At 42.4% G+C, this 15,238-nt stretch overlaps 2 protein-coding genes across 3 annotated transcripts in view; one reads left to right on the top strand and one right to left on the bottom strand.

The window, feature by feature from the left end:
• macrod1 (mono-ADP ribosylhydrolase 1) overlaps positions 1–15,238 on the bottom strand; it is a 167,286-nt gene that overhangs the window by 132,663 nt on the left and 19,385 nt on the right. The gene's annotated exons all lie outside the window — the stretch shown is intronic.
• On the top strand, positions 4,464–7,142 carry flrt1b (fibronectin leucine rich transmembrane protein 1b). Its single transcript, XM_062999996.1, has one exon. The coding sequence runs from the start codon at positions 4,464–4,466 to the stop codon at positions 6,621–6,623; it is 2,160 nt and encodes a 719-aa protein (XP_062856066.1). The 3' UTR covers positions 6,624–7,142.

The following is a 15,238-nucleotide window of genomic DNA, read 5'->3' as shown; positions in this document are numbered from 1 at the left end:
TCCCATTTTTAATGGATGTACATATATTCATTTTGATTGTGTCGAAGGCTAAGATCCACATTGTCAGCTACACTGCTCAAAATATAACACTTAAACTGATCAGCCATAACATGAAAACCACCTCCTTGTTTCTACACACACTGTCCATTTCATCAGCTCCACTTACCATATAGAAGCACTTTGTAGCTCTACAATTACTGACTGTAGTCCACCTGTTTCTCTGCATGCTTTGTTAGCCTCCTTTCATGCTGTTCTTTAATGGTCAGGACCCCCACAGGACCACCACAGAGCAGGTATTATTTAGGTGGTGGATCATTCTCAGCACTGCAGGGACACTGACATGGTGGTGGTGTGTTAGTGTGTGTTGTGCTGGTATGAGTGGATCAGACACAGCAATGCTGATGGAGTTTTTAAACACCTCACTGTCACTGCTGGATTGAGAATAGTCCCCCCATGGGCAGCGTCCTGTGACCACCGATGAAGGTCTAGAAGATGACCAACTCAAACAGCAGCAATAGATGAGCGATCGCCTCCGACTTTACATCTACAAGGTGGACCGAGTGGACAGCAGCGCTGCTGTGGATCAGCCACTCAGCACACACTAACACACCACCACCATGTCATTACCACTGCAGTGCTGAGAATGATCCACCACCTAAATAATACCTGCTCTGTGGTGGACCTGTGGGGGTCCTGACCATTGAAGAACAGGGTGAAAGGGGGCTAACGAAGCATGTGCAGAAACAGATGGACAACAGTCAGTAATTGTAAAACTACAAAGTGCTTCTATATGGTAAGTGGAGCTGATGAAATGAACAGTGAGTGTAGAAACAAGGAGGTGGTTTTAATGTTATGGCTGATCGGTGTATATCACACATTGGATCTCGATAAACAAAAGACTCAAGTTAACATTCAAAATCTTTACTGATATAAACTGTCATTTGTTAAGAACAAAATGATGTAACAACTGTCAATAGAAACCGAAATCATCAACCCACTGGATTATGACCTGGATTCAAAATCACACCAAAAATCAAAGTAAAAAAATCAATCATCATCTGATCCAATTTGAGTGAATTTCATCATGGCAACTTATAATGTTATACAGTAGTGCGTATGGCCCCCGTGTGCCTGTATACACTCCCAACAACGTCTGGGCATGCTCCTGATGAGATGGCAGATGGTGTCCTGGGGGATCTCCCAGACCTAGATTATGGCATTAGTGAGCTCCTGGACAGACTGGGGCGCAACTTGGCGGCATCATATGCACTGATACATAACGTCCCAGAGGTTTCTAATTGGATTCAGGTCTGGGGAACATGAGGGTCATTCTGGGCACATGAGGCTGGACATCGTCTTGCAACAGGAGAGACCCAGAGGAGGAACCCAGAGCCCACTGCCCCAGCTTAAGGTCTAACAATGGCACAGAGTATATGATGTGAAGGTTTGTATGACTCTCCAAAGACATCACTGACCGACCACCAAACCGGTTATGCTGGATGATGTTGCAGGTAGAACAAAGTTCACCATAATGTCTCCAGACTCTTTTATGTCTGTCACATGTGCTCAGTGTGAACCTGCTTTCATCTGTAAAGAGAACGGTATGCCAATAGCAGATCTGCCAATTCTGGTGTTTTCTGTCGAATATCAATTAAGCTGCACTGTGCTGAGCTAAGTGTAGGTCACAATAAGGACGTTGTGCCCTAATGCCACCCTCATGGAGTCAGTTTGGTTAGAAAAACGCACACCAGTAGCCCACTAAAGTTCATTTTGTATGGCTCTGGTAGTGCTCCTTTTGTTCCTCCTTGCATAAAGGAGCAGAAACTTTCTACAGCCCTGTCCAGCTCTCCTCATGTAACAGCCAGTGTCCTGGTATCTCCTACATGCTCCAGAATGGGCTGCAGGTACCACCTCATGCCACCAGTAGTAACAAGGACACTACTTTTTGGGGTTGCAGTGTATTTTAGAGATTGTTGACCAGGGGTGATAGAGTAATATTTTATTTCATTACCTATTGTGTTGTTTGCAAGATTGTATCTGAGTTCTGGCTACTGAATAAGCAAGTATACAGATATAATCTGAAAGCTAATTACAAAAATGTCTAACTTAGCTGCTAATGACAGCAGGGAACAGGATGACTTAAGTCGAGAGTTGAGAACAGCTTTGTGTTAGATGAAAACGAATTAAGAACTACAAACCAAATTCTTGCCGGTGGTGCAGCGGTCAAATACATCGTATCGAATCTCAGCTCTGCCATGCGTCTGGCTGTTGTTCGTCCAGGGGAGGGAGCCGGATAGGGACCCCATAACTGATGCAATTACGACCTCTACTGGCTGATTGATGGCGTTCACACAGAGTAAAGTAATAATGCGATCAGGGTGTGGCTCTCAGTGCACAAAGCTGATACGCATATGAACTCGCCTTGTGCAGGTGAAGAGATGCACTCAGCTACTGCACACGTGTGTCAGGGGTCGTGTGTCAGTTCACTCTTCTTAATATGGGCGGGGGTCAGCGACAGTAGAGCGGAAGCATAACACAATTGGGTAAAATTGGTCATGCTAAAAATTGGGAGAAAATGCATTAAAAAAGTAAAACCAATTCTTCTAGTGATGTATGGTCAGCTTCAAAATTATTGGCATCCATATAAATTTTGTATACATGTATTTATTTAAATTACATTGTGTAATAGGAGTTGTTGGCACTCCTAACAATTCTTATGAGAACATGTTTTTTTTTTTTTTCCTTGTTAAGTTTACCTAAATGTTTAGGAACTCAGTAATCCATGACTCTCGGTTTCATTAAGGGTAGAAATTCATTAACATGGGGAAGATTACAGAATACACAAATTAGATGACAAAAAGTCTTTTGACCTTTAAAAAAATCTGCCAATAACTACAAAATAGCTGTGAGACTAAAAAAGCCCATGTTTAATGTTAAGGTACTAATTCCAAAGTTTAAAACTACAAGAAAAAAATTTCTGCACCAGTCACGTATTACAAACTGTTTCATCTACTTTTATAGTGTTTACATCATTTTGTCTAAGCCTTCACTATATAAAGATTACAAAACCTGCTTACTTAGTTTGATTGTACTGATTTTCAGTTGAAATGTATAATGCAACCAGGAGTAACCTGAATGTACAAAAACAACTGGGAAAACAACTGGCCATGAATGGGACGTGGGATGGGATCTCTCTTGCAAAGAACACAGGTGGAAAACATCCTTACACAACCTGAACAGTCTTGCTACAATTTTGGAATAAACTAATTCCCAAAACAGGCTCTATTAACAGACATTTACATTTACATTTTCGGCATTTAGCAGACGCTTTTATCCAAAGCGACTTACAGTTGTGACAGTATACAGTCTAAGCAATTGAGGGTTAAGGGCCTTGCTCAAGGGCCCAACAGTGGCAACCTGGTAGTGGTGAGGCTTGAACCGGCAACCTTCTGAATACTGGACCAGTACCTTAACCACTTGGCTACACTGCAGACATCAATTGAAGTAAGCATCTGCAGTTTGCTTGTAAATTAGCCTGCAAATCTAATCTGCAACTGGCTCCGGGATACATACTGATAAATGAATATTAAGAATACACTGTTGCTTTATATAAACCCTGCTTGATATAAAACTGTAACCTGTAATTCTATTTATTCTTATTCTATTTCTGTTGTAATACATGGGTCATTTTGTAAACACAAGTGTAATTGTTTTTCAAGATCTAATTTATAAATTTGATTTATCATCATCATGCTTCCTGTATGTCCAGTGCTTTCTGTATTTTACTTTCTTTTTTTTTTTTTTCCCCACTTTCCCCCCCAATTTTCTCCCTTAATCTAGTCGTGTCCAATTACCCTGATTGTGACCCTTCACCGCTGACTGAGGACGCCTCTTAACTGACATACGTCGCGTACAGTCAGTACAGACTGCATTTTTCACCTGCACGAGTCGAGTTCATATATTTGACGGGCACTGTGTACGGAGGGCCACACCCCCATCAGCATTATTCCTCAGCCCTGTGCAGGCGCCATCAGTCAGCCAGCAGGGGCCGCAGTTGCACCAGTTATGAGGACCTATGATCCGACTTTTTACCCCTAACCCTATGAACTACAGCCAATCATTGTTCATGCAGCCGCCCAGCCCAGTCGGAAGGCAGAGCTGAGATTCGATACGATGTATTCAAAACCCCAACTCTGGTGTGCTAGCGTACTTTACCGCTGCGCCACCTGAGTAGCTTCTGTTTCAACCATGTTTAACCTTATTCACCAGGAATATAGATCACACCATGAATGTGCGTACAGAAATCTTTAGTGAACATAGTAATAAAGTCATAGATCATAGCAGTAACTTCTGCACAACATATTCATTCACCTTTCTCTTTATTTTCCTACAGGGTCCACCAAAGTTTCCTGCCAAAAAAAAGCTTCAAGAGACGTTGACAGTGTGGAGAAACAAGAAACACTATGGCAGCTGAAAGTCTGATTGAACTCAGAGATTGGCTGTTCCTACTTCTCCTTTGCCTAACACTACTGGTGGAGGTGCTGGAGTTCGCTGCGGCAACAGCTGCCATCACTGAGGCAGCACTTGCGGAGGCAGAGCTCCAAGAGGTTCCGTGTCCATCTGCATGCAGATGTGATGACGGTTTCATTTACTGCAACGACCGTGGACTAAGCATCATACCGGCTTTACCGTTAACAGCAGCTGTACTCTATTTACAAAACAATCGCATTGATAATGCTGGCCTGCCAACCTCACTGGAACGGCGAATGACTGTTCGAGTAGTTTACCTTTATGATAACGAACTAGATGATTTTCCAACGCATCTGCCGCCGTCGTTACGAGAACTCCATCTACAGGACAATAATATACGAACTTTGCCTCGATCAGCTCTTGCACGTTTACCTTTGCTGGAAAAACTCCACATGGATGATAATTCCATTTCAACTGTAAGCATTGAAGACAAGGCATTTGCAAATAATCCAAGGCTACGACTTCTCTTCTTGTCGCGCAACCACCTTTCAAGTATACCATCAGGGCTGCCATCATCACTTGAGGAGCTTCGACTGGATGACAACAGAATTTCTACAATTCCAACACACGCGTTTAGAGGCCTTACTTCCCTAAGACGCCTCTTTCTTGATGGAAATCTGTTAGCAAATCAACGCATCGCGGACGACACCTTTTCACGACTGTCTAACTTAACAGAGCTCTCTCTGGTACGCAACTCTCTTCAGTCACCACCTTTAAACCTTCCTAGCATACATCTTCTGAGACTCTACTTGCAGGACAATGCCATGATTCACATGCCGAGAGGCTCCTTGGATGGCATGCACCGGTTGCAGAAGCTTGATTTGTCAGGCAACAACCTTACAACCCTACCTAGAGGTTTGTTCAGGGACTTGGACAGCATCTCACAGCTGCTTCTCCGAGGAAATCCCTGGTATTGTGGGTGCAACCTGCGCTGGCTCCATGACTGGTTGCACGTCCGAGGTTCGTCAGTAACAGTACGGGGTCTGACGTGTCACGGACCAGAAAAGGTCAGGGGTAAAACACTTAGGGACCTCACAAGTCAAATGGAGCAATGTGAGGCAGCAGTAGATGGGCCTGGAGGAGGAGGAAATGGAGCAGCTGGAGGGAACGATGGAGTTAAAAGGGACAAAGAGGATTTTCCAACAAACTCCCCAACCACAACAACCCTCCCACTTCCCCAAGGTTCTTTGTTTACTCTCCGGTCCAAACGACCAGTACACAGGTATCCTGACCTAGGACAGAACAGTCCGGTAGGGGGCGAGGGCGAGGATCTCAGTAGATCAACAATCATCAGTGTAAAGCCTTTAACTCCAGAGACAGCCCATATAACATGGGAAGCTGCTCAACCAGCCTCGGCTTTCAGGCTGTCCTGGTTAAGAATTAGCAACAACCCAGCCACGGGATCTATCACAGAGACACTAGTTCCAGGGGACCGCAGAGAGTATTTACTCACTCAGCTACAACCACAGTCAGTTTATACTGTCTGTATTGTACCTCTCGTAGTGAGTAAAGGAAAAAGGACATCATTTTTAGGAACAGGGGGATTAAATTTCAACACTGAACATGAACATCCGGCTTGTGCCAGAACAGAGACAGCTGATGCCCAGGTTCAGCCTAGTGCTGACCAGGGTGAGGATGATCAGGACACTGATGAACTATCTATTTTACCCATAGCAGGGATTATAGGAGGGGTGACTGCATGTGTTTCGCTATTTTTAATTTTTGGCATCTTTTGCTGGTACGGACATAGAGCAGGGTACCTCACGGCTGACGACCATTCGGTCTACGGGCGTGATGTTGGTTCCCGCAGTGTTGGCAAGCATTATGATGACTATGTAGAATCTGGTACCATTAAGGACACATCGGTTTTAGAAATCGCGACTCCTGGTTTCCAGATGACGCCACTGGCTGCCCTTCAGCCCTTGCAGCAGAAGGCAAAAGTTGAGGACATGACATACATTCATACTATTTTTCCCTCAAATAATACCAGCCTTTACAGGAGCACCCTCAATCACACAGCAAATCAAGGCTACGGAACCAACCGTGGATACAGAGAAGGTGGAATACCAGATATAGATTACGCTTACACGTGATAGACTGTACGCTCCCTTATGGTTTCTGGTCACTATCTTTAAGACAAAGTAGCAGAGTAGGGGTTTGTTCATTGTCTTAGGTTCCAAAGTAGGGGTGTGCCTTTATAGCATTATAACCATACATCATATAACAGAAATAGTACGCAGGTTTTTTTAATTAACAAGTGTCAGTTTAAGCAGTCCAGTACATCAGCAGTTTTCCGAAACGATGAGGTTTCTTGGTCAAACAAAATACGTCCCAATGCACCACATGAAGGGCTTTTGTTTCATTCATTATGTTTCGAGTTCCACATCATTTCAGGTAAGATTCTTTTATACAGACAATCACAAATCCGATTCCCACTTGGCACACCCCTAGTCCAACGTAACCTTTGTGCCTCCTTCAGTCTATGTCCAGTCTATTTTTAACTCAGTACAATTTGGGATAACGATCCCCTAAGAACAAGCTTGTAACACCTAAAACAACAAATAAGTGCCAGTTCTTGGTATTGATTATACAATATCAAAGATTTTGTATAATTAAATTAAATTCTCTCTCATTCATTGTAACATCAATTACTTGTTTTACTTGAGCTAGGTCATGTTAAGGGAATATAATGTTAGCATGAATAATGATAATGTTTATGCAGAGAGAACAGGTGTATCTGTATTGTATACCTGTATTGTATATGTGCTGAGGACAGTGGGTGCCTTTTAATTTTTGGGGACACCCTATATTACAACAAAAACAAGGTAAAAGGCAGTTTCTTGAATTGATTGTAAGTTTGTCTTCATATTTCTTCTTTTTATTATTTTTTTTAATGGTGTACAATAACTTTGTTCCCGGTTTACAGAGGTGATGACAGCAAAGGAACTTAAATTGCTTGGTTTTAATCCCTTTAATAAAAAAAAAAAGTATAAAATAGAGCAAAAAAGCTAAAGAGCGAAAAATAAAAATAGTCAGTTAAAAAAACAAAATGCTAATTAGACAGGCTTTTTTTTTTTTGGGAAGGGGTGGGTCATTTCCACTTCCTGACCAGCATATTATAGCGATGCGGACATGGCTAGCTGTGTTTCTGTGGACAGCCTGCCAGGTCAGAGTCTCAGCCCAGATTTGAGCTCGCGAGTTCAAACACTCTGCTGTGAGGACCAGTATAGCCCCGCACATGAAACTGGTTTTAAGTGAAGCCCTTTTGTTACCGACCTTTGTGGTTTACTATCATTTTTTCTATTTTTATTTATGCATTTTCTCCCATTTTCTTCCCAATTTAGTGTAGTTAATTTGTCTTCTGCTGCTGGGGGATCCCTGATTGCAGTCAAGGTGGGTATATTGCTGCTCACGCCTCCTCCGACCCACGTGCAGCCCTTAGCGGAACCGTTTTTCACCTATGCACGCTGCCAATCAGGGTCCTCACACAGTGTTTAAAGACCTCACCCACATAGTCCGGCCATCCCGCCCTAGCAGAGACGTGTCTGCTGCAGGCACTGCCAATTATACCCGCTACATAGCGCTCAGACGACCGGTGGCAATGCTGAGTTTCGAACCGAGGAGTTCAGAATCTCGGCGCTGGTGTGTTAGCGGAATATCCCGCTGTGCCTCCTGGGCGCCGTGGTTTACTATCTTATTAAAATATTTAACTAATAAAACAGCAGTTTCTAATATACCGTATATCCAAAATAAAAGAGCTTAGTGTGTTAAAAGCCCACAATCACGAAAATTAGACTTGTTGCTGAAACTGACAGGCTAACACAGATAAAGCATCACTAACCTAATGCAAGCTAATGGAAAGAGAGCATCAATACAGAACAGGTATCTGAAGAACAACATGAGCACTTAATCCGATAAAGGGGATGAAAAGTGGTCAGTAAACATTATCATCAGTTTAACTGTGTCATCACCAAGAACCACCAGTAATGTCCATCCGTGCCCGTAAGCTACTGACAGCATAGACATCAGGGACAAATATTTAAAAAAAACACACAAAAACAAAACAAAAACATTTACAACACTGTGGACCTCTGCATCTTTTATAATGAGCGATGAAATGTGGAACAGAACCCGGTCTTTTAAAAGGCTGAGGAGGATATTTTACCTGAATCATTGCTAGAGATTGGGAGACTGCTTGTAAAGCTGAAGTGTTAGAAATGTCAGCAGATTAGCATTTAGTCCCTTTAATTTTTCTGCCTTTTATGATGCATTTTGCAAGTGAATGTTCCTGACAAAAAGTAAAATCTGTCATTTGATTTCCTCTGACTTTTTCTGCAGTTAATAATAAACAGCTTTTTTTTAAATAATTTTATCATCAGTATATAAAATATTAAAATTATAACACGTGTGCTGAACAGCGTTTTTGTGTTAAGTTTGCATTTTGCAAGAAAAGATAACCACAATGTAAATTATGTGTATGTGTGTGTATATATATATTTATATACACCGATCAGCCATAACATTAAAACCACCTCCTTGTTTCTACACTTACCGTCCATTTTATCAGCTCCACTTACCATATAGAAGCACTTTGTAGTTCTACAATTACTGACTGTAGTCCATCTGTTTCTCTGCGTACTTTGTTATCCCCCTTTCATGCTGTTCTTCAGTGGTCAGGACTCTCCAAAGCAGGTATTATTTAGGTGGTGGATCATTCTCAACACTGCAGTGACACTGACATGGTGGTGGTGTGTTAGTGTGTGTTGTGCTGGTATGAGTGGATCAGACACAGCAATGCTAATGGAGGTTTTTAAACACCTCACTGTCACTGCTGGACTGAGAATAGTCCACCAACCAAAAATATCCAGCCAACAGTGCTCCATGGGCAGCGTCCTGTGACCACTGATGAAGGTCTAGAAGATGACAACTCAAACAGCAGCAATAGATGAGCGATCGTCTCTGACTTTACATCTACAAGGTGGACCAACTAGGTAGGAGTGTCTTATAGAGTGGACAGTGAGTGGACACAGTATTTAAACACTCCATCAGAGCTGCTGTGTCTGATCCACTCATACCAGCACAACACACACTAACACACCACCACCATGTCAGTGTCACTGCAGTGCTGAGAATGACCCACCACCCAAATAATACCTGCTCTGTGGTGGTCCTGGGAGAGTCCTGACCATTGAAGAACAGGGTGAAAGGGGGCTAACAAAGCATGCAGAGAAACAGATGGACTACAGTCAGTAATTGTAGCACTACAAAGTGCTGCTATATGGTAAGTGGAGCTGATAAAATGGACAGTGAGCGTAGAAACAAGAAGGTGGTTTTCATGTTATGGCTGATCGGTGTATGTCAGATCGTGAGTAATCCAATCTTTACTTCATACTTTCCATCACAGTTTATACTGGTCTGAACTGCCTAAAGAATGTGGTTCCAGAACTGCACAGGATTTTTTTTTCTTTAATTTTATTTTTTGCAAACACCAATCTGTCTTTCCATCCTGGGGTACACCCTCTATTTTGGTGGTCATCTCTTGATTGTTAATTTCGATACAGACACATCTACCTCCTGAAGAGTGCGCTTGACCTGGCCAGTAGTTGTGATTGTGTTTTGCTTTACAAGAGAAAGAATTCTATAGTCATCTTCAGGTGTATACTTTGGTCTTCCAGGGCTTTTCGGAGTTTTCTAACTAACAATGTATCTTTTCTTTTAAAAAAATGTAAGTTGGGCACCCAGGTGGCACAGCGGGATAATCCTCTAGCAAAGCGGTTTCATATAAGATATAATTTCACGGACGGGCGGGGGGGGGGGATTTAAAATAGAATAACTGTACTACTCAAAAATGAGCTTTTTTCGCTGCAACGAGACGCTGCTCCCACCTAGGGGTGATTGGAGACAATAACACCCATAAAAAAGTAGTGTTTTCATTGCTGCTGTAGTGTCTCTAATTATTTATTCTTTTTGTGCGGCCCGGTAATAAATGACCCACGGACCGGTGGTTGTGGACCACTGCGCTAGCACACCAGCTCTGGGATTCTGCTCTGCTACCGGTCGGCTGTGCCTGCAGCAGCCAAAATTCTGCCGGGTGGGTAAAAGACCAGACTGTAAGTGGGTGGGGTCTTTGACATTTTGTAAGGACCTTGCTTAGTAGGCCGAGGCGCCTGTACAGAAAGTGGAGGAGAAAGGAGATCACGAATGCTGACCTCAAGCGCAAATTCATCAAATGTGTGGACGAATAAGAAGGGGTCGGAGACTGCACACACGTCGGAGGGAGTGTGAGGCAGGCAAAAACACCCTCCTCGAACACGACCGGAGTCTCCAGCAGCGGAAGATGAATTGACTATGCTAAAATGGGAGGAGAAGGGAAACATGCATAAACAAAATAGTAAAACAAAAAAAGTTGATTTGGCAACATTATTATTATATTTTATATATAAGAAATATGGTTCACTTCACTGCCATTAACAAGTCTTTGGATCTCATATTGACAAATGACAGAAAAAGATTAAAACTGTTATACTTGAGAGCAACTCTTCCTTTTCCTTTTCTTATTTGGAGTTACAATAATAACAGAATGACACTCACTCGGCTCTGGAAGGGCTGAGTAACCAATTGTCCAATTTTGCTTTCGGTCACTTCAAATGTGATGGACAAAGTAGAAAAGAGCTGCAGTTTCTTCACCATTTACCTCACAAGGATCCACATACTCTCAAAGTAAATCAGAGGCTGCACATCTATGTCATTTCTGTTCAACTTTATTATGCTGTGATGGACAATTAAAACAACCAAATATTTATGGACCTGACTGGATATGGAAATTTCATATGGAAATGTATATAATTCTGTTTCTGCCTTAAAAGTAGGAATGCCACGGTTCTAAGGGTATGCACACATTTGCACTTAACTGTACCTGCATGTAGTCTAATCTGTCAGGACCATGTTAACTGACTTTGCACCAGTTATTACTTAGTCTGGATGCAGATTATTTTGATAGCTAGTTAGTTAAATAGTCCAAGTCAGTCCAACACCCTCCTGACGTCTATGTAAGTCGCACACACAGCGACTTCGGACTTGTTTCAAATGACTCGGACTTGACTCGTGACTCGCATGAAATGACTTGTGGACAACGAAAGTCAGCAACATTAGTTACGTGTGACAATTATATATATGATCCAACATCATTCTGATCGTGTCATTTTCTGCTCTCTAATAACGCTCCGGCCGTTTTAACCCGCAACGCATGAAATGGCTAAATGTTCCAGCCAGCTTCCGGCGTAGTGATGAAGCGTCGCTCCCTACTTAAAATGGTGGAATACCCTACGTAGTGCACTTCACAGTAACATAATGTGAATGGAACGCTCCTGCAGAATTGGCGCTAATGGTTGAAAGACCGCTTTCTAAAACCAATCAGACCTTCTGATTTTAATTGTTAGTAAGAAATGCTGTTATTTCTTATTTACTTAGTTTGCAGCGTCACACAGATGATTCTCAATGAAACGCTTGATTGGCTTTCTAACAAGTTAGTGTTTTACTTCACAACCGGGAAAAGTTTGGAGGTTTTTAATTATAAGCACATTTACAAAATAACGGATTATATTTCTAATGGGACACACGGTTATAAATTTAATAGCATCTGGAGCAGTTTAAGTTTTTAACTGGTACCTAAGAAAGTAAAGGCACTAAGTAAAACGGCAAAATAAAGCCACTAATCTGTTGTTTTTATCTGAACTTACATATTATTTGTTTATTTCCAGTATATGTTTTGTGTATATTTTATTGTCTCATGACTTGACTCAGACTCTAGCCTAAAGACTCGTGACTCGACTCGGACTCTAGCCTAAAGACTCATGACTTGACTCGGACTCTAGCCTAAAGACTCATGACCCGACTCGGACTCTAGCCTAAAGACTCGTGACTTGACTCGGACTCTAGCCTAAAGACTCATGACTCGACTCGGTATCTAGCCTAAAGACTCATGACTTGACTCGGTATCTAGCCTAAAGACTCGTGACTTGACTTGGACTCTAGCCTAAAGACTCATGACTTGACTCGGACTCTAGCCTAAAGACTCGTGACTCGACTCGGTGTCTAGCCTTAAGACTCGTGACTCGACTCGGTATCTAGCCTAAAGACTCGTGACTCGACTCGGACTCTAGCCTAAAGACTCGTGACTCGACTCGGACTCTAGCCTAAAGACTCGTGACTCGACTCGGACTCTAGCCTAAAGACTCGTGACTCGACTCGGACTCTAGCCTAAAGACTCGTGACTCGACTCGGACTCTAGCCTAAAGACTCCTGACTCGACTCGGACTCTAGCCTAAAGACTCCGGACTCGACTCGGACTCTAGCCTAAAGACTCCTGACTCGACTCGGACTCTAGCCTAAAGACTCCGGACTCGACTCGGACTCTAGCCTAAAGACTCATTACTTGAACACAGAATTAGCACTTTAAATGGAGAAACGATCATTCTGACAAGCTGGAAAGTTGGTATAATTTTACATCGTACTGTGCGGAACCCAACCGGGAACGTTTTGACATTAGCCTAACAAAAACATAGCCAAAGCTCTCAGATGATGTCCCTGATGAACAGCTTGCCTCCTCTTCCTGCATTTACCACATCGGGCAATTAAGCAAATTAGAGTAAGAGAACAGCAACATTCAAGCTTCCTTCATTTGAGCTAAAGTGCCGATTGATTGGGGGAGAATGGAAAGGGTGGGAGGCTTTTAACAAGGTCTGCAACAATTGATATGCAAGCCTTTCTGCAAGCTCATTGAGTTTGTTTTAAATCTTGTTCATTAAATCTTCAGCATTCGAAAGTGTCACAGATCAGAGAGCAGTTCAAACAAAGCGGGGCAGGGAGATCCAGATGTTGCGGACCATTCACAGATCTGAATGTTTGCTAATTCACTCATGGCATCAATATTTGCTCATTGACTTATCGCAGCGTGTCACGTTTATGGTTTCATCTGCAGAATCTAGCCTGGTACACAGAGCTCTCTGAAGCACCACCAGCATTTTCTCGCACATGTCAGAAATTCATAAGCTCGCAGGAAAAATAGCATCACACTTAAGTGAAAATTCGTAAGCGCCTCTGATTGCAATGAATTTATTAGGCATGTGACAACTGTTTCCCTTCATCGCGCCCGACTTCCAATTAGCGACAATATGACATACGCCGAGAGATGTGAGATTTCACTGCGTGAACTCATTTTAGATTCGCTTACGCTTGTGACAGAGGGCTCCGAACTGGGAGTTTGGAATGCTGAACCTCATTTGCAACAGATAACAGATTTAATGACTTACGCACATTGAGAAATAAGACATCTTTTCGGGCCTATTTAGAGAGAGACACATTTTCTTTCATTTATTTCATGCAGGTTACAGGAACATACACTGATCAGCCATAACATTAAAATCACCTCCTTGTTTCTACACTCACTGTTCATGTTATCAGCTCTTTGTAGTTCTACAATTACTGACTGTAGTCCATCTGTTTCTCTACATACTTTGTTAGCCCCCTTTCATGCTGTTCTTCAATGGTCAGGATCCCCACAGGACCACCACAGAGTGGGTATTATTTAGGTGGTGGATCATTCTCAGCACTGCAGTGACAATGACATAGTGGTGGTGTGTTAGTGTGTGTTGTGCTGGTATGAGTGGAGTTTTTAAATACCGTGTCCTCTCACTGTCCACTCTATTAGACACTCCTACCTAGTTGGTCCACCTTGTAGATGTAAAGTCAGAGATGATCGCTCATCTATTGCTGAGTTGTTCATCTTCTAGACCTTCATCAGTGGTCACAGGACGCTGCCCACGGGGCGCTGTTGAATGGATATTTTTGTTTGGTGGATTATTCTCCGTCCAGCAGTGACAGTGAGGTGTTTGTGTCTTATCCACTCATATCAGCACAACACACACTATCACATTACCATCATGTCAGTGTCACTGCAGTGCTGAGAATGATCCACCACCCAAGTAATACCTACTGACCATGACCTGTCCTGACCATTGAAGAACAGCATGAAACAAAGTATGTAGAGAAACAGATGGACTACAGTCAGTAATTGTAGTTACTACAACGTGCTTCTATATGGCAAATGGAGCTGATAAAATGGACAATGAGTGTAGAAACAAGGAGGTGGTTATATCCACATGGATTATACACTCTAGAATGAAACCATCAGGAACTATCAGCATAACATGGTTTTACTCTCCTTTACTGCATTTATTATCCTTCTCTTTGCCATTACTGTGACTTACACAGGTCGGGTGTGCAGAATACATTCCGAGGCTATTTAGATAAGTCATATTGAGACATAAAATAATCATTTAAATTTCCCTTATCACAGATTCAGGCCTCTTATCTCAAGTACCAGTGGAATAATAAAAAAAGGAAGTCTGGTTCTGTTTCTGTTTCAATCCACTATATAAGATGGCATCTCCTTTATCTGGGATCATTCATCCGCCTTCTCAGGAATCTGGTTTGCTCTATCTTTGATCTGAAACCTAGAATATACAGTACATCCTGCTTCTCCATCAAACAGAACCGAAAAAGAGGAAACACAAACGGAAAATTTAAATAAACTTGTCAAATTTAAGCCAAGCTGATCTGACAAAAAGATGTACGCCTAAAAGATACAGTCTTGCTGCCAAACACCTTGCTGCCAAACATATTTTACTAAAGTTATGGGGTCAACTGA

The sequence above is a fragment of the Trichomycterus rosablanca genome, chromosome 8 (genome assembly GCF_030014385.1).
Source record: "Trichomycterus rosablanca isolate fTriRos1 chromosome 8, fTriRos1.hap1, whole genome shotgun sequence".
NCBI classification, from domain to species: Eukaryota; Metazoa; Chordata; class Actinopteri; order Siluriformes; family Trichomycteridae; genus Trichomycterus; species Trichomycterus rosablanca.
Note: the sequence above shows the minus strand (reverse complement) of the source record. Positions and strands in the feature narration are given on the sequence as shown.